At 37.8% G+C, this 21,772-nt stretch overlaps 1 protein-coding gene, 1 non-coding gene and 1 pseudogene across 3 annotated transcripts in view; all 3 read left to right on the top strand.

Annotated features, from left to right (window-relative positions):
- Positions 1-21,772, top strand: part of IPMK (inositol polyphosphate multikinase) — a 56,914-nt gene that overhangs the window by 18,690 nt on the left and 16,452 nt on the right. The window contains exons 2-4 of one of the 2 annotated variants that reach the window (XM_017542252.1): positions 1,363-1,448; positions 4,788-4,884; positions 15,309-15,481. In XM_017542252.1, coding sequence (XP_017397741.1) covers positions 1,363-1,448; positions 4,788-4,884; positions 15,309-15,481 — 356 coding nt within the window. Of the gene's footprint in view, positions 1-1,362; positions 1,458-4,787; positions 4,885-15,308; positions 15,482-21,772 lie in introns of both variants that reach the window. The other variant, XM_017542251.1, reaches the window with a different exon arrangement.
- LOC119473252 lies at positions 409-512 on the top strand. The gene has a single exon (XR_005202453.1). It is a non-coding gene; the product is annotated as a small nucleolar RNA U13 (small nucleolar RNA).
- On the top strand, positions 17,129-19,277 carry LOC108313734 (annotated as a pseudogene).

The raw sequence follows: 21,772 nt of genomic DNA, 5'->3' as shown, positions 1-21,772 counted from the left end.
TTTTTAGAGAGGGTCTCTTGCTCTGTCACGCAGGTTGAAGTGCAGTGGTGTGATCATAGCTAATTGTAGTCTCAAACACCTGAGTTCAAGCGATCTTCCCACCTCATTCTCCTGAGTAGCTGGGACTATAGACACATGCCACCACGCCCAGCTAATTTTCTTTTTTTAATTTTTTGTAGAAACAGGCTCTACTATGTTGCCCAGATTGATCTCAAACTCTGAGCCTCAAGTGATCTTCCAGCCACAGCCTACCAAAGTGCTGGAATTACAGGTGTGAGCCAGTATGCCTGGCTTATGTCTAAGTCTTAAGATTAAAAACAACAACAACTTGACTTCTGTATCTCTTGAGATTTTCTGTCTGCTTCTGTTGGCTGAATTCTGCATTTTTGCCATTATTAAAAATTCTAGATTGTTCTGTAGTTCATAAGCACGATGATTGAGTTTTCATGCTCATGTGTGAGATGTGGCTCACTCCAATCTTGTTACAGTGTTAGCACATTACCTGTCTGATAGGAAGAAAAAAATTCCTAACACTTGCCAAAAAGAAAAGGAAACTCAAGTGGCATATTTTATCAGAATTCTAAATATGTTTATTTGAGTCATATTCTAACTAGCATGATTTTATAAAATACCAATATATCAAAATTTAAGATTTTAACGTATAAATTTGGAATGAATCTTCATGGGATAGGGGTAGGACCAGTGTTGGTATACATATGGTAACTTTATAAAAAGTCTCCTCCTTTGAGTGGGCAGATTATAAAATGGTACCCCTTCCTGCTCTAGGCTTGTTGCCTGATTTCAGCTGTCACTTTACCTATTGGCTAGATGCCCTTGTACTATCTATACAATTGTATATGGTACATTTGAATCAGGAAATACTTTAGTTGCTTTCTTATAAGAGACAAGAGAGGTTTATAAAAAATTACCAAGTAGGAAATTCATATATGGCCACTGTTAACACATATGTTCTTTTCTGGTTTTAAAAGTCGGGTCAATTTGTGCTATTGCTTTTAACTTGCTTCTTATAACTATAAATTAACATCTTACGGAAAGCCTATTACTGAGGAATTTCTATACAATGTTACACATATGTTCTACGTATTATAAAGCCTGAGGGTGTCAAAAGAGGTAGTGGTTGGAGAAAATAAAACTAAGATATTTGGAATTTGTGTTCTGGTGCTTTGCATATAACAAGTACTGAAACCTGTTGGTTGAATGTTAGAATTTCTGAAATAAGTAAAAGTAAACCCTTAAGTTTAAAGGAAGTAGTTTACCTGTCACTTCAGGAACAAATCTATTTTATGAAGCACACTTTATTATTATTAAAGCATTAAAAAATTTCTGATTTTTGTTCCATAGGTATACTGCAACATCCAGATGGCACAGTTTTGAAACAGTTACAACCACCTCCAAGGGGCCCAAGAGAGCTGGAATTCTATAATATGGTAAGTGAGGTAAGATTGTTTCGTTGTATTAAAAGTGTTTTTCAGAGTTGTCTGGTGATGACTCACAGTAAGACACATACTTGACAGCATGGTCACTGTGTGTTTGTAACAGAAACAAAACCTTCATGGAAAACAATGCTTATCTTTATGTGATTCAGTCTAGTATTTTCTATTTCAATTCTTGGATTCTTATTCTGTGCTTGTGGTAGATACTTCTTCTCAGGTTAAGGAAATTGAAATTACCCTCTGTGAGGCAACATTTTGTAAAGAAACGAATGGTATGCTCAGTTGGTTTCATAAAGGAACTGTTTACAAAGGTAGGGTCAGAGCTTATGGCAACATGCAAGAGATGTTATAATGTTATACCATCCCTGGGCCCGATGTGGAGAGAACAGTTCCTGGAACCCAGGGAAGGTAACTTTATGAGAAGATATGACCTGTTAAGGAGGAAGCTAGAGAAGTAAATAACTGACCTCAATTCTTCAACTCTTCTCATACCCTAGAGGGTATCAGAAGTGTCTTATTTTTGCCTTCTAAGGGCAAGAAGGCAAAGGACCTCACTGATGCAGTTGATTTAAGTCAGCCTCTTGGGTAGAGAGGGGTGGAGTGGGAAAGGGACAATACGTAGCATCTTTTCTGTTTTTTTTCTTTTTTTTTTGAGATAGGTCTGGCTCTGTTGCCCAGGCTGGAATACAGTGGCACGATCTCGGTTCATTGCAACCTCTGCCTCCCAGGCTCAAGCTATCTTCCCACCTTAGCCTCTTCCTCCTAGGTAGCTGGAACTATAGGCGTGTGTCACCAAGCCCAGCTAATTCTTGTATTTTTTGTAGAGATGGGATCTCACTTTGTTGCCTAGGCTAGTCTTGAACACCTAGGCTCAAGCGACCCTCTCACTTCAGTATCTCCCCACCCCTACCCCAACCTCCCCACAGTAGCTGGAACTACAGGCACAGGCCAGCATGCATGGCTAATTTTTAAAAAGTTTTTTTGTAGAGATGAGGTTTCACTATGTTCTCCAGGCCGGTCTTGAACTCCTAGGCTCAAGCAATCCTCTTGCCTCTGCCTCCCAAACTTCTGTGATTACAGACATGAGCCATGATGCCTGACCCTTCTAGTTTTAGGAAACAATTTAAAGCATGAATTGAATATTGAATATTTTCCAGCTACCTTTTTGATATCTATTGAAATGATGATGTGAGTTTCCTTCTTTAATCTGTTAATGTGGTGAAATACAAAAATAGATTTCTATATTATCATGTCTGTAATCCCAGCTACTTGGGAGACTGAGGCAGGAAAGTCACTTGAACCCAGGAGGCAGAGGTTGCAGTGAGTCAAGATTGAGCCACTACGCTCCAGCGTTTCAGATTTTTTATTTGTTAGTGTGATAGTACAATACATTTTTTTTTTTTTTTTTTTTTTTTTTGAGATGTGATCTTGCTCTGTTGCCCAGGCTGGAGTGCAGTGGCGCTATCTCTGTACTCACTACAACCTTGGCTTCCCAAGTTCAAGTGATTCTCCTCCCTCAGCCTCTTGAGTAGCTGGGATTACAGGCTCATGCCACCATGCCAGCTAATTTTTGTATTTTTGATGGAGATGGGGTTTCGCCATGTTGGACTAGAACTCCTGGCCTCAGGTAATCCACCTACCTCAGCCCCCCAAAGTACTGGAATTACAGGTGTTAGCCACTGCACCTGGCCTAAATTACCTTTTTAATACAAAATTGCCCACTTGACAAAGCTTTTCCTAGTATTTTAAAACAATTTCTGCTCTGTCAGTTGAGATTCCCTTTTTATTCCTAATATTGTTTATTTGCCGCTTCTCTGTTTTTCTCATATCAGCTTAGCTGCCAGCATTCTTGGAGTTTAGTGGTTGCGGGAAGGAAGGAAGCCAAGTTCAGGATTTAGAATATTATTCACTCTCTATGTTTTAGTATAGTAACTGTCCTCAGCTCTGCCTTGTCCCCGAGTTCTGAGATCCTTTGGTTTAAGTCTTGAGTGAACCTCTGTGAAGCCCAGACATCACTGCTCAGGTTAACACTTTTGTTTCATGCAAAAACTGAGAAGAATTGTACTAAGCATACAAAACTAAGAAGAATTCCCTTTTTTTTCCTTGACAGCCCAGCTATGCATTTAAGAAAATATTTGTTATAGTTTATTCTACATTTCTAGAGAGAAAGATTTTTAGGTTATCTCATCTGGCATATTACAGTAAACACCAGTCCCACTACTTTTAAAAAATATTAAAAATCAGAAGAAAAAATTTATCTCTCTTTCATTTCCATTTCAGAATTAAACTATGAGTAGTTTTAAATGCATATTTTTAATTTTTCCTGTGCCTTTACAGAGATGATGCACACGTGTATCTTACTTAATTTCATTAACCTACTATATATATTTGTATGTAATATGCCTTTTATCTTTTTCATTTTTAAGTACATCATGGAGTTCTTTAGATCAGTACACAGAGATCTGTTTTATTCTTCCGTCTTATAATTAGCTCATCCTCAACTCTGCACCCATGGTCATTGTGTTAGAAATGGAGGGACATTCAGGTATACTTGCTCCAAATTACCCTGGCCTGGAAGTGACTGATATCACTTCTGCTAACATTTCAACAGGGGAGTCTGAGAAATACGGTGTACCACATGGATATTTGGTCTGCCAAGAGTCTGCTACACTTGAGTTTATTCTGAAGAATTATGTTGCATACAGCTACTTGACATTAATATGGTTTGACATATATAATTAGATTCTAAAACAAGTTTTCATAAGCATTTTACACCAGTAAACTTCAGTGAGATAAAAGCAAAACTCCACTTACAGATATAAAATAAATATGTGTTAAAGATTTGCTTTAATATATTGTTTAATGAGGGAACCAGGTAGATTTTAAAACTGATTCAAAAGAGAAGTCAAGGAAACACACATTTATGTGGAATAATGGAAGTTTGAAATGAATTTTCATATGGACATTACATTTCCTCCTCTCAGGATGCATGGAGGAAAGTCCGAAGAACGTCCTCTGACCAGAATTTATTTACATGTCTATGGACAAGAGTCATTTTGCATTTGCTATCAATATTTGTAACTTACAAAGTTGTAAAATAGTCCAAGGACAGTAAAAGGCTAGAATTAGATATCCAAGAAGAGCGTACTCTAAATAATACATAGTTACTCATTGGAGACCCACAGTAATATTTTTTCCTTGTTCCAAATTTACTTGCAATTGAGGCCAAACCAGATGAATTATGATTCAACATAATATATTTTATCTGAGAAATGTGCAGGGCAGTTACAAAGCATTATAGGAACCTAGCAATGTTATATTTCTCTATTTCAGGTTTATGCTGCTGACTGTACTGATGGTGTTCTTCTAGAGCTACGAAAATATTTACCAAAATATTATGGCATCTGGTCACCTCCCACTGCACCAAATGGTAATCTTTTCATAAAAATTATCTTTTAATTCATGAGTGTAGCTTCTTTAAAGGCCTTATGTAAAATTAAAATATGACCTAGTATGTATTACAAAAACACAAAATATGTATGTTTTGCTTTGTAATCTTTCTTTCACTAAATAAAGCTTATTAATACTTTTGTTTTCATAACCATTTTTAAAATGGCATATACAAGTAAATGGTCAATCTCTTATAGTTGAATGGAAGCATAGATACTTAATGCTATCTTGATTTGCAGATGTTCTGTCCTAATTTATTGTGCAGTTTCTTTTCCCATTTTGAGTAATGTTTTAAAAATCAAGAAAAATACTGTCTCTGCATGACTTCCTCCCTATCTCTTAACCTATTCCTTCATCCCTCACCTCTAGGCTTTAAATCACAGTCCTTTAAAAAACACTGGTAAGTGTCATAGAGAATAAAATGACCTAAATAAGGGTGCAGAATTTCTCTTTTTAAAGATTAACTAATACCTGAAGCAGTATTTGCCCCCAGAAGGCCTTTACCAGAGCATGCACAATTTAATTAAACAAGCAGCTTGACTGACTAACCATTGACAAAGGTGAATTGAGGGGAAAGAGCTTCAAACTTCAATGGGTTTAAAAATAACCTGTGGTCTTGTTAAAATGCAAATGTATAAGTCCAACTCCCAGACATTTTTTTTTATACAGGTATATGTTGGAGTATAGTGATATGCTTGTTAAATAAAAGCCATGGGTGTTTCTGATGTGGATAGTTCTTGAAGCACACTTTGAAGACAGAAAGAGAAGGGGATTCCAGTCTGTGCCTGCCTATTCCTTTTGTCAGTTCTTGTCTTCCTATGACTTACTGACTTCATGTGCCAGATTTTGCTAATAGGGAACCCTGGTATCTCTCTGTGAGTCTCCTCAGCTAGCTAATAGTAAATCGATGGCTCCCTTTTATTTAGGATTCCCCTGTACTTTAATTGTATGGAAAAAAAGAAAGTGAGCTGAAGCTCCATCAATTTTCTTTTTTCCTTCCTCCCTCCCTTAATTCCTTCCTTCTTTTTGTGGGCTTACAGGTGTGTATATATATATATTTTTTTATACACACACACACACACACACACACACACAGATACATATTTATCTATGATTCAGATAAACATTTTGCTTAAATTACTTCACAAGTCATTATGATTGCCCCCCAATTTGGTCATTATTCTCTATATAATCTCTCACACATGCCTGTAGAAACTCCTTTGCTTTGTAGACCTTTCCATTTAATGTCTTCCTTTTCTTTCCCCCGTTGTGGTAAGTGGAAGTTTTCAGGAATGCTAGAAATGAGATAAAGGAAAGGAGAAGTTACAATATCTAGATTCCAATGAACATTGCTTCTGATTGCTGTTTAATTTAGAATAAATCATTATTCTTCCATAAAGTGATGCTGAAAAATTAACAAAGGTTGCTGAGGATGGTGTTTGATTAAAAATCTAGATAATTAAATGCTTAGTTTAAAAGATTGTTTGGAAAGAGCATAACTAGCAAACACAGCATAATTACTATGAGTAGAATATACAGAAAGAATTTGGATAAGAGAAGAAATATTTTAATTAAAGATAACATTTTTAGTTTAGGACTACTAACATATGATTTAAATAATCAAAGGATTGCTAGTAATCAATCTTTTTGGCCTTTAATACTATATAATCTTGAAGTTCAGCTATGCTAATATAGAAGGAGCAGTAACTTTGAAGTTAAAATATTTGGCCTCTATCTTGGTTATTTACAAGTTTTGTGAACTTAGCTAACTCAGTAACCTTTTCGAGCTCCACCTTTTCTACAAATAGAAAGTAATACCACAGAGTTGTGAAGATGCATGTTATCTTATGTGAAAATATTGTATAAACTCTAATTCTCTCATTTGAAAATAAATGGAGATATTGGTGCTACTGAGATGAGAGAATGAAGTAAGGAAGCTGAGTGAAGAGAGGAGAAAATATAAACTGAAGGCTAAAAAAGGACAAGGAATAAAGTTATATATGTTAACAGAGTGGTCCAGTAGTACCAACAATTGCCTCAAGTGATTTTCTACTTATTTCTTACTTCCTTAGCTTTGGAAGAAGTTGGACAAAACTGTTGGACCACGCAGATTATTTTTCTTTGATTTTACTAGCAGTTTCATATAATCATCTTTCTGTTTTTATCCTTTTGATTGTAAATGAAAGAAATATAAGATGACAAACTTATGTACATATTTAGCTCACAGGATCATGAAAACATATTTTCTTAAATTTTAGTAGAATACTACGGTTTGCATTATTGTGTTTTATGTGGTCTTAAACTAATGACATTATTTCCTGTTGGTTTTGTTGTTGTTTGGGTGTCTTTTCTTATGTGTTCAGAGTGGAGTTTTATAAAGCTGATATTGTTTTTAATAATACGAAGTAGTAAAATGCTGAAAGCCAACTTGTTCAATAAATTATTACATAATAATAATTTGAAGAATAAGAACGTTCTGACCAATGAGGTTTTTTTCTTTTAATTCTGTTATGGTAGTTTTATTGAGGTATAATTTACATACCATAAAACTCACCCATTTAAAGCATACAACTCAGTGGTTTCTAATATATTCACAGAATTGTACGATCACCACGATTATCTAATTTTAGAACATGAACAGTGGAATTTGAAAAATATAACATTTGTTGGCAATTAGCTTTGAACATTTCAGCCTAGTTATATATAATAAATATCATTTGTACCTGTGTATGAACACATAAAAGGCTATACATGTAGCATCCAAAACGTTTGGGTATAATTATTTGGAGGGACAGAAAAGTATAACATCAAGTAGGTTTGAAAAAATTGAGAGTTTTCAAAATGTAATCTCTAGCATGATTGATTGGCGGTTTTCTGGATCTAGCTACTAGTCATGTTGCAGAAAGCGTGAACTAAAACAAGCTGACATACTTGTTTGTTACATCCCTCTTCCTTTACTCTAAATCTGGGGCCCCAGGTCTCTACTTATTATTCTTTCTGCTTTCAACTTGTGTTGTTCTTAGAAATAGCTGAAGATTGATATGGAAAAGAAAGATCTTGTCTCTTCTATTAGTCCATTTTTCATACTGCTTTAAAGATATTTCCTGAGACTGGATAATTTGTAAAGAGAAGAAGTTTAGTCGACTCACAGTTCTGCATGGCAGAGGAGGCCTCAGGAAACCTATAATCATGGTGGAAGGTGAAGGGGAAGCAAGGCACATCTTAAATGATGGCAGGAGAGAGAAAGTGCAGGGGAAACTGCCACTTTTAAAACCATCATATCTCATGAGAACTCCCTCACTATCATGAGAACAATGTGGGGGAAGACACCCATATAATTCAATCACCCCCCAACCAGGTTCCTCCCTCAGCACGTGGGAATTGCAATTGGAGCTGAGATTTGGGTGGGAGCACAGAGCCAAACCATAATATCTGTTTTTCCAGTTGGCTTCATAATTGAGCAGTGGTTCTTCATCTGGTCTTTCCTCCTTTTTTGTGAGGTTTAGAAATCAAGATGGTAGCTAACACCTAGTAGATTTTCCAGATAGGGTAAGGAAAAACTTAATGAAACTTGAAACCCATATTTTCATAATTTATGAAATCAACAATATTGATTAAGGGGATATCAGTAAGTACTCCTTCAATTCCCTAAATGTCCTCCCTATTGCCTTCCCTTTAAATGAACTAGTTATTTCATCTTTATTATTTAGCTATCTGTAGACTTTTTGAGACTTTTCTGTTGGGCACTTTTTACCTCTTTTTATTAGGGCATCAAGACTAGCTATAGAAAATTAGCTAAAGGAATTTTTTTTATACCTAATGTATTATAAAACAATATATATATTTAACTTATGTTTAAGATAATTATATTTAATTATATATATTTAACAAAATAGAAAAGTTTTCTTCATTCATAGTCACATTATGTAATCTTTATTTTTTATTTTATTTATTTATTTATTTTGAGACAGAATCTCACTCTGTCACCCAGGCTGGAGTTCAGTGGTAGAATCTTGGCTCACTCCAACCTCCACCTCCTGGGTTCAAGGGATTCTTCTGCCACAGCTTACCCTGTAGCCGGGATTATAGGCACACGTCACCACACCCAGCTAATTTTTGTATTTTTAGTAGAGATGGGGTTTCACCATGTTGACCAGGCTGGTCTCGAACCCTTGACCTCGTGACCCACCTGCCTCGGCCTCCCAAAGTACTGGGATTACAGGTGTGAGCCACTGTGCCCAGCCAATTTTTTTTTTTTTTTTTTTTAATTTCAATAGGTTTTTGAGAAACAGGTGGTGTTTGTTTACATGTATAAGTTCTTTAGTGGTGATTTCTGAGATTTTGGCGTACCCATCACCCGAGCAGTGTACCCAATGTGTAGTCTTTCATCCCTCACCCGCCTTCTGCCCTTTCCTCAGAATCCCCAAAGTCCATTGTATTATTCTTATGCCTTTGCATCCTCATAGCTTAGCTCCCACTTATGAATGAGAACATATGATGTTTGGTTTTCCATTCCTGAGTTACTTCATTTAATCTAATGTAATCTTATACTATCATCAGCATCCCGAAATATACAAATATTTTGATCATGAAAACAATATCCTTGGTAATGCCACAGAGAGATCTTATTTAGTCTGCTTAAAACAGCAGAAAGTGTTGTATTTCTTAACACATGGTATTTTCATGGTCTTTACCTCAAAAAAATTAAAGGACTATGGAAATTCTTTATATACTTTCTATAAATTAATAAATGATAGGTTATTGACCATAGCCTCTTAAACATAACTATATTTCTAAACATTGTTACCTTTTGAAATGAACTCCATGTATTTATGAAGAGTAGATGTCCTTTTATTTATTATACAAGTACCAGCATTAAGCTTGACAGACTGTCTCTTAGATCTCTTAGATCCTTAAGACTTCTGCAGGACTGGCTTCATAAGAGTCCTAAATAGAGTTTCCAGAATTATAAAAGTAAATCTAGTTAATTATGCTATGTTTATGATATACACGTCTATGTATATATATGCAAAAATAAGCTCTATTCTAATATTCTGCCTTTACCTATAAACTACATCATATGAAATACTCATTATAATTATTTTACAAGGTATTTTCCAAACATCATATTAATATAGTCTGTATTCTTGACCTTGAACAGAGTGAACTTAAGCTATTCCAGATAGAACATATCTGTCTTGCCAGGCTCAGTGGCTCTCACCTGTAATCCCAGCACTTTGGGAGGCCAAGGTAGGAGGATTGCTTAAGGAGGAGTTTAAGGTCAGCCTAGGCAACATAACAAGACTCTATATCTACAACAAATTTTAAAAATTAGGCCAGGCACAGTGGCTAATGCCTGTAATCCCAGCACTTTGGGAGGCTGAGGAAGGTGGATCACCCGAGGTCAGGAGTTTGAGACCAGACTGGCCAACGTGGTAAAAACCCTGTCTCTACTAAAATACAAAAATTAGCCAGTCATGTTGGTGGGTGCCTGTAGTTCCAGTTACACAGGAGTCTGAGGCAGGAGAATTGCTTGAACCCAGGATGTGGAGGTTGCAGTGAGCTGAGATCGTGCCACTGCACTCCAGCCTGGGTGACAGAGTGAGACCCTCTCTCAAAAAAAAGAAAAAGAAAAGAAAAATTAGCTGGGTGTGGTGGCATGCACCTGTAGTACCAGCTACTCAGGAGGCCGCAATGGGAGGATCACTTTAGCCTAGGAGTTTGAGGCTGCAGTGAGCTATGATTGTACCACTATCCTCCAGCCTGGGTGACAGATTGAGACCTGTCTCAAACAAAAACAGCAATAACAACAACAAAAATCTATCTTATTTTTAGTTCATTAGATTATTTTGGATGAGTCTTAGAACAAATTTCCTATTTGCTATCATCTTTTTAACGTTAATATTGCATCAGAGAAAACCCAGCTCTCATATTTACTGCAGTAACCGTTGGCATCTATAACCTTGACTAATCTTTAACTTTTTCTTGACAGTTAAAAAAAAAAATAGGCAAGCTGAGCTTATGGATGAGCGGGGAAGGAATGATGAAATAGTAGTCTTAGAGGATGGAAAAGTGAGGAGATTTGGGAAATAGAGTAAGATAGTTGAGCAACTTTAAGGGCCTACTTGGAGGTTAGTGGTCAGATCTGAGTGTGTTTTGCAGTCATGACACATGCAAAAGAGAGTTACTTTAACTTGAGAGGAAATCAATATGTAATAAGTAGGTTCATTATATATAGGTATTCTTTTTAATATTGAACTAAAGACTAAGGCTTGATACTAGCCTGAGGGTTGGAGAATATCCATTATCAAGTGCATAACTGAGTTACGACTACATCTTTTTATTTTGTGTTTCTTATGTCTGTCTCGTCTGGAAGGGAAAGAACAGACTCCAGGGAATCATCTTATATTTTTATTTATACTGAATATCGAAGTTAGACCTGGACTCATTGGTGACCTAACATAGTTAGCAGGTTTTAATATTTATCAGTGACTTGCTTTTTTAATATTTATATACACTTACAGGTAAAATTAATAAATATTCAGTGAGTACCAAATATGTAGTAGCCATTATGCTAAATGTAATGCTATTTCAACTCTTCAAAAACACCTCTATGAAGGCAGAATTTTTATCTGTTTTCTTCACTTATGTGCCTTGACAGTAATTACATATGGAATGTGTGAAATTTTATTTTGGAGATGATGTGGGAATATGTAACCTTCATTTATAGGACAGGACTGACACTATGCTGAGTGCTTTTACTGTACATCATGTCATTTAGTCTTCTTAATATTCCTGCTGGTAGAGTCTATAATTATCTCCATTTTACATACAATTGGGGTTTTGAAAAGTGCTCCTGAGGTCACAGACTAGCAAATGATAGAGTTGAGATTTGAGCGTACCTTTCCTTCTTACAAAGCAGTTGCTTTAAACTTTATCCTCTCAGTTAAGATTCTTTGGGCACATGTCACAGAAATAAACTTGAACTTGATTAAACAAAAACGATAAGTTCTTATAAGGATATGAGGGTGTCTTATGAAAACCAAGAGTCATGCATTTGAGTCTAGATGGGACTGGAACCAGAATCTGAACCCTAGCCCAGGGAGATCTCTCTCTGCATATTTTCTTAATCCTTCCTCTTCTCTCCTTTGCCTTACTTGCTATCCATGTCTCTCCCTTCCCTACCAAGGGACTTGCATGTTATATAGTACCAGTCATCTGCAGAGGTCAGCAACAGGTTTTCTCTGCGTTCCAGTCCCAAATTGGCAAGACTGGCCAAGCTTGTATCAGATATTTGCTCCTGCCCTAGTGACTGTGGCCCATGGGCTGGATTCCCAAAGTATGATGGTGCTGGCAAAGGGACCACTTCTGTAGGTCTGAGGATAGTTCTTGAGCTGGGCAGACACACTCACGACACAGTGACATCCCATCTATTCTAGTCAAGTGTTTTTAAAACTTCTTTGTCTAAAAGGAAAAAATACAACAAAACACTGGGTCTTTAGGTCATGAGGGGAATAAACTTCTTTGTCTATGATACATAATAAATACATTACATTGCAACTCAATGTTTATAAGATGGAGACCAACCCAGACAACAATACTTAGTAAAGTAAGACTTTAAATAAGTAAAGTAAGACTTTTAAAATAAGACTTTCATGCCCTATTTACCTTTTTCAAAAGCACTTGCAGTTAAGTTGTGAGATACATGGTATCACATTCTTTCTTCAGAATTCTGCATCTCTAAAGCGGGTTTTGATGTTTATTTTTTAACTCAGAGGGAAAGATAGAAATGAGAATCTCAAATTCTTATTTTCACTTAAAAAAAATTTGAGATTAGAGAATGGAAAGAAAACACCAAACCAGTCTTCAGTAGGCTTAACTTATGGTTTTATTTCTGAAGGCTAATAAGAAGTAATTTAGCAGTTATTTGGTAACTCCAAACATATGAAACATAACAAGAACCTGAAAGTAAAGTAAAGAAAAACACACTTGGCTAGTCTAACTAAACATCAAATAAAACGCATTATACTTGCCCCTATTTACTAAAGGGATGCCTCAATTTATTATAGCGTGAGGAAAGGCCAAGTCTGAAGTTCCGTTGGACCATAGGAATGGGAAGGGCAAACACTCATTTATTCAGCAAAGACGTATTGTATTCCCACTATATATAGAGTTTGCATTTGTATTTTCCTCCTTTCAGAGAGAAAAAGGCAGAGATAGGTGATTTTATTTCAGATTTGCAAAGTCTCTACCCTAGCTTCTGTCATCTTTGTCTTATCATAAAGAAACAGTTTGTTGTTTGTTTTTAATCAGTACCAAATTGACAGGTGGAAGGTACTAACCCTACACTGAGATATAAATGCTATGACAGTTAGCTAGGTTCTCTCACTATCTTTATACTCTCGTATACAACTTTACTTCAGGAAGATTTGTGGAGTCTCTTGAGTCTAAATTAATGATAATAAATTTATGAATGCCAAGGATCTACTGTACTATATATTACAATCTAATTAGTTTTTTTGTGATATTTGAAATTCAAGTCTTTTTACTGAAATTATTATGTAGCCCTAGAGAGGGGCTGGATCTGTTTTCTTCTTTTTTGCTTAAGATGGTTGGAGATGGGAGGAGAAAATCTGAAGGTAACTATACTATGCTACTTTCTTCTTTCATACCATTTGTGGTTATCTTTTAGACACAGAAGCTTGGGTGTGTTCCAGCTCCTTCATCAAGATATTTTTCTACTTGTCTCATTAGCTTTCACAGACAACAGTTTCATGTCTGTGTCAAGATCTTTTGTTTTCTTTTATCCTCAAGGTATCTGTCTGGGAGAACCTTTCTTTCAGGTGTGGAGGGCTCCTGGGGTGTGTCAGTGCTGCTCCCTTGGACTGCAGTAACTTTTTTGTCATATTTGGGCTTAACTTCACCTAGTTCTACAGAGTTATAACCTTGCTCTCATTGTCTTTGACTAAGGGATAAAAAGTACCTCTTATCCTTTGAAGGAGAAGATTTATACCTTTTAAATCTGAGGGGCTTAAAACTTTTCCAAACCCTAACTGGGTTCTCACTTTTGTTTGAGCACAGATTTCTTTATTGTAATTTAATAACTATGCTAGTCTTGGTGGGACAGGAATAATGAAAGGACATCAGAGAGTAAGGCTTCTCTTACCCCTGCTACCCATTTATTTAATTCAGAGAAAATACACACCTTCTCTAACCTTATTTGTCATGTTGGTTGTTGGTAATTTTTTCTGTCTTTGAGGAGAAATACTTCTTATTACATTCCTAACTAAAAAATGATTCATGAGCTCATTCAGAAATTTGAGACAATTCTTTAACCTAGGAAAGGAGGAAGAATTTCTTTCCTTACTGCTTCCCTCAGGGGACCTGGATGCTTGCTTTCAAGCCAAAACTATAAGCAGATCAGCTGTGTATGATAACTGGGGCTTTTATAATACCATATTTGAATCTCTATTTAATTTTTTTGTGGAAAGATGTGTGCAGGATGTCAACATGATTTACAGACCAACTTTTGGGGAATGACTGTGTTCTAAAAAGAAGCAAGATGGGCTGGTCATGGTCACACACACCTCTAATTTCAGCACTTTGGGAAACCGAGGTGGGCAGATCACGTGAGGCTAGGAGTTTGAGATCAGGCTGGCCAACATGGTAAAATACCATCTCTACTAAAAATATAAAAATCAGCCAGGCTGTGGCCTGTGATCCCAGTTACTCAGGCGCCTGAGGCACAAGAATTGCTTGATCCTGGGAGGAGGAGGTTGTAGTGAGCCAAGATTGGCCACTGCGCTCTAGTCCAAGCAACACAGCAAGACCCTGTCACAAAAAAATAAAAAGGCAAGATACTTATTTTTTTTATTTTTCCTTTGAAATTAGTAAGACTAGAATGTATGTTTGACGATGATTGTCATTTGGATTAGTTTGCCCTTTCTTAATCTGTACTTCTCTTGTGTTACTCTGTGGGAAGGATTTATTCCTATTACTAAGCTTAAAATAATAGATGTTTTAAAATTGTTAAAATACTAAGAGATCTGCTGAGACATATGGCATAAATTGTATTTACAAGGGGAATGCATTCTAGAAAAGCTTTGAAATGATCCCATTGCCTTTTTTGTATTGTTTGAAATGTTATATCTGCCATCTTTTGCTTATAGTTGAATTTATGTAATTCACCTCTTGCAAGAATTTCTCTGTGGTGTTTAATACTTGTTATAAATGTGTTGGTTTAGGTTTTTTTTTTTTTTAGGTAGAGTAAGAATAATTATTGACTCTAGATTTATTTTAACTTTTTTCTGTGTTTTAGGATTTTCTTATTTTGTTTTTCCCTGACAAGTACTTGAGTAGTAATATGTTTGCCTATTACTAATTAGTATTTTTCTTTAATAACAGATTTATACCTAAAACTGGAAGATGTGACCCATAAATTTAATAAGCCCTGTATAATGGATGTAAAGATAGGGCAAAAAAGCTATGATCCTTTTGCCTCATCTGAGAAGATTCAGCAACAGGTCAGCAAGTACCCATTAATGGAAGAGATTGGGTTCTTGGTGCTTGGCATGAGGGTAAGAGTGCTTATTAGCATAATATGCACATTTTTCTATACATGTTCTTCTCTTTAAAATTATGGATGTCATTGTAGTACTAGCATATCAGAAAATAATGTATTTTAGAATTGAATTGTCTGTAACTCCCCAATGTGTACACTCTGAGAGGGCAAGGATTTTTAAAATATTTATTTGTTCACTGATATATGGTCAGTTTCTCTGGTTCTGGAACATAGTAGGGTGATTAATAAATAAATGGATCGATGGCTGAATCTTAAGACTATAATTCTGGTCATTTTGTTTTAAAGAAGGCTTAAGTTTAGGTGCAAAGCAAATATTAAAAGTAAATGTGATATTGTTTATGATTTTCCCATGAGAAAAGTTTATATATTCAGTAATTTTTCTGCATTTTCAAAATAGAAAAGAAATTTAAAATTAGGTAATTGTGTGGCTGGGCACAGTGGCTCAATCCTATAATCCCAGCACTTTGGAAGGCCAAGATGGGTGGATTGCTTGAGCCCAGGAGTTTGAGACCAGCTGATGGCAAAACCCTGTCTCTACAAAAATACAAAACTAGCTGGGTATGGTAGCATGTGCCTGTAGTCTGAGCTAGTTGGGAGGCTGAGGTTGGAGGATCACTTGAGCCCAGGAGGTCAAGACTGAAGTAAGCCATGATCATGCCACTGCACTCCAGCCTGGGTGACAGAGTGAGACCCTGTCTCAGAAAAACAAACTGCCCCACGCCTCCCCAAAAAATAGGTAATTGTTTCAGACTTTTTGGGTTAAAACAGTTGTTTTATTTTCTCACAATTCTGTCAATTTGCAGTTTGAGCTAGGCTCAAGTGTGCAGTTCTTTTGCTGATCTCACCTAGGGTTCCTTCTGCAATCATCTGATGGTTCAGCTTGGTATCAGTGGTCTAAAATGACTCACCCTCATTTGTTTGGGTTGTATATAAAACCAGAAAAATTGTTCTTGTGTCAGGAAGTTGGTACTGTTGGCTGGGGCTTTTTCTTTGCGGCCTTATTTGTCAGAAGGCTAGCTTGGGCTTTTTTATTTTGAAGTACCACATTCCAAGAAGGTGAGAGTAGGAGCTATAAGGGTTCTTAAATTGTAGGTTAGGAAGTTATTTGCTGTCACTTCTATGGAATTCTGTAGGGCAAAATCTAGCACAGGGCTACCCCAGATTTTATAGGGTGAGGAAACAGACTCCATTCCTGATGGTAGGAAAAGCAAAGTCACAGCATGAATAGCTGTGTGCACAGGGCGAGGAGAATTGTTGAGGCCATTTTGAAAAAACAAGTCAAAAAGTAATGTGGTGGCGGGTGCGGTGGCTCACACCTGTAATCCCAGCACTTTGGGAGGCTGAGGCAGGCAGATCACCTGTGGTCAGGAGTTTGAGACCAGCCTGGCCAACATGGTGAAACCTTGTCTCTATTAAATATACAAAAATTAGCCAGGCATGATGGTACATGCCTGTAATCCCAGCTACTTGGGAGACTGAGGCAGGAGAATCGCTTGAACCTGGGAGGCAGAGGTTGCAGTGAGCCAAGATCGTGCCATTGCACTCCAGCCTGGGTGACAAGAGTGAGACTCCGTCTCAAAAAAAAAAAAAAGAAGTAATGTGGTGTAAAGTCCTCTAAACAAATGCTGTGTCTTCTAGATGCATGAAGGTAAAATTTGTGGATATACCAAATACTTGTTTACCTATATGTAAGCATAATTGGTAGTTCTGAAATTCCTGTAAAATAATATATGGATCTTTCTTTTTGAATTTTAAACAGAAGAGCTAATAGGAAGCATTATAGATAAATTGTCAATGTGATGGTAATAGCAAAATTGAATTTGATATTCGGGTTTTATATAAAACCAGAGAAATTGTTCAAGCAGTTATTTCATTTTAGAAAACTATAATTAAATGTGAGTGTATAGAAAAAGAAAAAATGGTAATGGAATAAAGCTGAAACAAATAAGAAATAAGCATCCCACGGGAATCTGACTGGGCAACTATTTAAACCTCTACTGTTCTCAGATCTCTCACCCTCCCACTTTCTTTCTGACTTTTAGCGGGTAACTGCTTTCTGCTTTAGAAAAAATTAAAACCATCAGACAAGATTTCCCTTAATTTCCTGCTAACAGATGCACATACCTTACCTGCAATTGCTTTTATTTTCTCATTCTTTCCTGTCATATTGAAGAATTTTCCGTCCTCCTAAGGACAGCTGCTCTATACTTCCTCTGAATCACATTCCTTCTTAACTCTTCAAGAACCTTATACTATTGATTTTCTCTTATCTTTCTTATATCTTCAACTTCTATCTCTCTTTACTGGCTTTTATCTTTTTGCTTTAAATACCTTCAAATCACTGTCAAGTTTTTTAAAAAACAAAACATGAAAACCCCACCTCTAACCTGCTTTGCTTTCCAGCTACGATTTAACTTGTCTCCCCTTTACAATCAAACTTCTTATTTCTATTTCCTTACTTCCCATTCAGTATTCAGTTCATTCTAATCTGGCTTCTGCCCTATCATGCTAATGGATTAGCTCTTCATTAAGCATCACCATGCCACTAATTCCAAATGGCACTTTTCCTTATCTTACTTTACTTTGAAAAGTAGCTTTCAATGCTGACCAAGTCCTCCTTGAAACATTCTTCTATGACACCCACCTGTCTCCTGGTTTCTGCCTAAAGCCATTTTGCAATCTTTGCCAGCCCATTTTTATTTATTCTTTAAATGTGGAGGTATTCCTCTTAGTTCCATTTTAATGTCTACCTTTCTTTTCTGTTTCTTCCTAAGCACAGCTCCCTGTTCTCATTAGTTTAGTATTAGTTTCACTCATAACTCATGAATGTTTATCAGCATGCTGTGCTTTTTCTTTGATCTCCTGATATGCACATCTAACAATTTACTGGACACTGTACCTAAATATTTTAAGTGCTTAAAGACATCTTGAACTCAATACATAAAAAACTGACAGTTTTTTCCATGGCTCGCCTTTCCTGGAGCGCTCTGGCTCCACCACCCTTGCCCAGAGCTCCTGGTTCCTGCTAAGGTAGCACTGCTGTCCTCTGTCTCCCTTCAGCTGCCATCTTGATTGTTTACAAGCATCTCATCAGCTGTGATGAGGTAGATGTTATTCCACATTTACAAGATTTGGGAGATTACAGATGGGCTGTGCCTGGTGGTGAAAGGTCAGTAGGACAGAGGGTGACACTGATGACTTGCTCATTGATGGAAATGCCTCTGCTGAAGGTCCTGAGGGCAAAGGTACCAAAAGCACAGTAATCACTGTTGTTGGTACTGTCACGAACCATCACTTGCAAGAAAGCAGCTTCACTAAAAATGCCTACAGAACTATATCAAAGATTACCTGAAAACAATCAAAGGCAAACCTGAAGAATAGAGACCAGAAAGAGTAAAACCTTTTGTGACAGAGGCTATAGAACAAATCCAGCACATCCTTGTTAATTGCAAAAACTGCTAGTTCTTTATTGGTGAAAACATGAATCCAGATGGCATGTTTGCTCTATTGGACTGTCATGAGGATAGTGTGACCCCATAAACGACTTTCTTTAAGGGTGGTTCAGAAATGGAAAAAATGTTAACAAATTTGGCAGTTACTTTGAATCTGTCACCTGTCATCATAACTAGCTGCTGCTTGTCATCCACACAACACCAGGACTTAAGACAAATAGGACTGATGTCATCTTGAGCTCTTCATTTATTTCGACTATAGATGCATGGAGTGGATGCATTGTTTTTAAGAAAAGTGTGTCATGTAGGTTTTCTAAAAATAAAATGCATTTAAACTCATTTGAGAGAATACCTTTTATTTTAATCCATATTTAAACTAAATCCATCCTGTAATGTTCCTGGAGAAGTTAGAGCCTGGTAGTAAGCCACTACTAGAAAGAGTAAGACTGTCATTAGATAACATCTACAGTGAAAACTACTGCTGGAACTGTAATATAAAAAATAAGAAGCAAAAGTTTTAATTCTGAGTTGCAGTAAAGGGGAAAGACCGCGCTCTTGGCAGTGCCAACATCTGAAGTGGAGCCTTATACCTTTTGTCACCTACAGTGGAAGTAGTTGACCCTGGAAGAGATTACTAAGAGAATAGAGACTAATTCAGTTGGGGAAAAAAACCCCACAAAACTGACACACTCGTCATCCCTTTTGTGAACCAACAACCACAACAATGAAAAAAGTATCATTTTTTTTTTTTTTTGAGACCTAGGCTGGAGTGCAGTGGTGAGATCAGTCTCTTTGCAGCCTCGACCCCTGGGCTCAGGGGATCTTTCTGCCTCAGCCTCCCGAGTAGCTGGGACTACAGGCATGTGCCACTAAACTTGGCTGATTTTTTTTTTTTTTTTTAATTTTTAGTGCAGGTGAGGTCTCACTGTGTTTCCCAGGCTGGTCTCAAATTCCTGGGCTCAAGTGATCTAGGGCAATCCCAAGCAGTGCTGGGATTGCAGGCATAAGCCACCATGCCCAGCCTAAAAACAAATCTCTATTATTCCCTGTCCAGGAAATGGCATCACCATATATCCAGTTTTACACAGTAGAAACCAGGTAGTCAGCGAGACCTGGTGGCTCATGGACGTGGTTGCACACGCCTGTAGTCCCAGCTACTCGAGAGGCTGTGGCAGGAGAATCACTTGAACCCAGGAGGTGGAGGTTGCAGTGAGCTGAGATTATGCCACTGTATTCCAGCCTGGGTGACAGAGCAAGACGCTGTCTCAAAAAAAAGCAAAAACAAAAACCGGGTAATCACTGTCACCTGTCAGTCATCCATCAATCCTATTGATCTTGATTCCTAAACTTCTTGAGTCCCATTATTACTGTTATCCCTCTCCAGACTCTAGTCTCTCAAGTTCAATTTTGTTATTTTACAATCCTTTCTCTAAACATAGTAGAATATATATCTAATCATGACATTCCCTATCTAAAAACTCTTCTGTTGGACAGGAAGAACAATGTGTGGAGATTCACACTGTGAACTGTTGTTCCAAAAACCACCACAGTGACCACCATTGTTGGTAGACAAGGAGAGGTATGCCCTGAAAGCTGTGCTTGCTTTCTTAGTGGGGAAGCTTATGGCCCTGGGCAGGTATGAGTTCCACATGCAGGCTGCCTGCACCTAAACTTGGTGCTGTTAGCGTGCACTGCAGGATCACCACTGGCCTCACCAGCTGCGTAGAAGCTGGGTGAGGCCTTTCACTACTGACTATTCCATTCTTCTCTGGCAAACTATACAGCACAGCAAAAGCAGCAATACATCCTGCTGTAATATAACCCCATTGGCCCGAGAACCACTCCCCATCCGCCACAGTGGCTGCAGCATGCCCCACCCAAGGAGAGGCGGAACTCAGGCCTGTCTACCCCTGCCCCCATCTGATGTTTTTTTCCTACCTGTCCTGGTAAGACATAAACTCTTGGGAGCTTTATGGCAATGCCCATTATATGAGAAACCAGAATAGTTCCCCCTTGCCAACCTAGGGCAAGCTCAGATCCTACTGCTAATACTGAAAGTGGTGCTCTCTTGAAAGCACGCCCTCCTGGCTGGAGGCCAACCAACTCAGGCCATTATGGCAACTCATGACAGAATAACTGCTCCCAGGAAGGAGAAAACAGCTAAAACTACTACCTGGAACACGCTGGCAACCAGTGGTCCTCAGTCTGTCCATGTGACAGCTTCACTGCTAGCATAACCAGAATTTGAGAAAGCCAGCACACTAAACCTACCTACAATGAAGGATTCTCACAGAGTCTTTATCACTCCCCTGCCACATCTACCAGAGCAGATGCTGTTATCCATGACTGGGATACCTGAAGACTGATCGCATCACAGGACTCTTTGCAGACATTCCCCTGCACAAACCCAGAGCCTGGTAGCCCTGCTGAGTGGCTAGACGCAGAAGAACAGTAACAGTCACTGCCGTCTGGCTCTCAGGAAGCCCCATTGCTAGGAGAATGGGGAGAGCACCACATCAAAGTATCACTCTGTGGGACAAAAGAATCTAAATAGCAGGCCTTGAGTTCCAGAACTTTCCACTGGTGGGTAGTTTCTCACAGCGGAGACACAATTGCAGTGCTGGGCGCAGCCAGGAAAGTCTGCACATATACTGCAACAGGCAGGCAGTCGCTGTGATCATGAAGGACCTTGGAGAAGAGGTCCTTGTTCCCTGCAGCACTCCACTGCAGACGTAGCTGAGTCTTTCCCCACAGGAATGCAGCATGGATGCACCTATAGACAGCCCTTCGGAATAATCCAGGCTGAGGACGGAGGAGCACCCCTCAGGTCTGCA

Source organism: Cebus imitator, unplaced genomic scaffold (assembly GCF_001604975.1).
Source record: "Cebus imitator isolate Cc_AM_T3 unplaced genomic scaffold, Cebus_imitator-1.0 Scaffold142, whole genome shotgun sequence".
Classification (NCBI taxonomy): Eukaryota; Metazoa; Chordata; class Mammalia; order Primates; family Cebidae; genus Cebus; species Cebus imitator.
The sequence above is the reverse complement of the archived record's forward strand: the minus strand, read 5'-3'. Positions and strand labels throughout refer to the sequence as shown.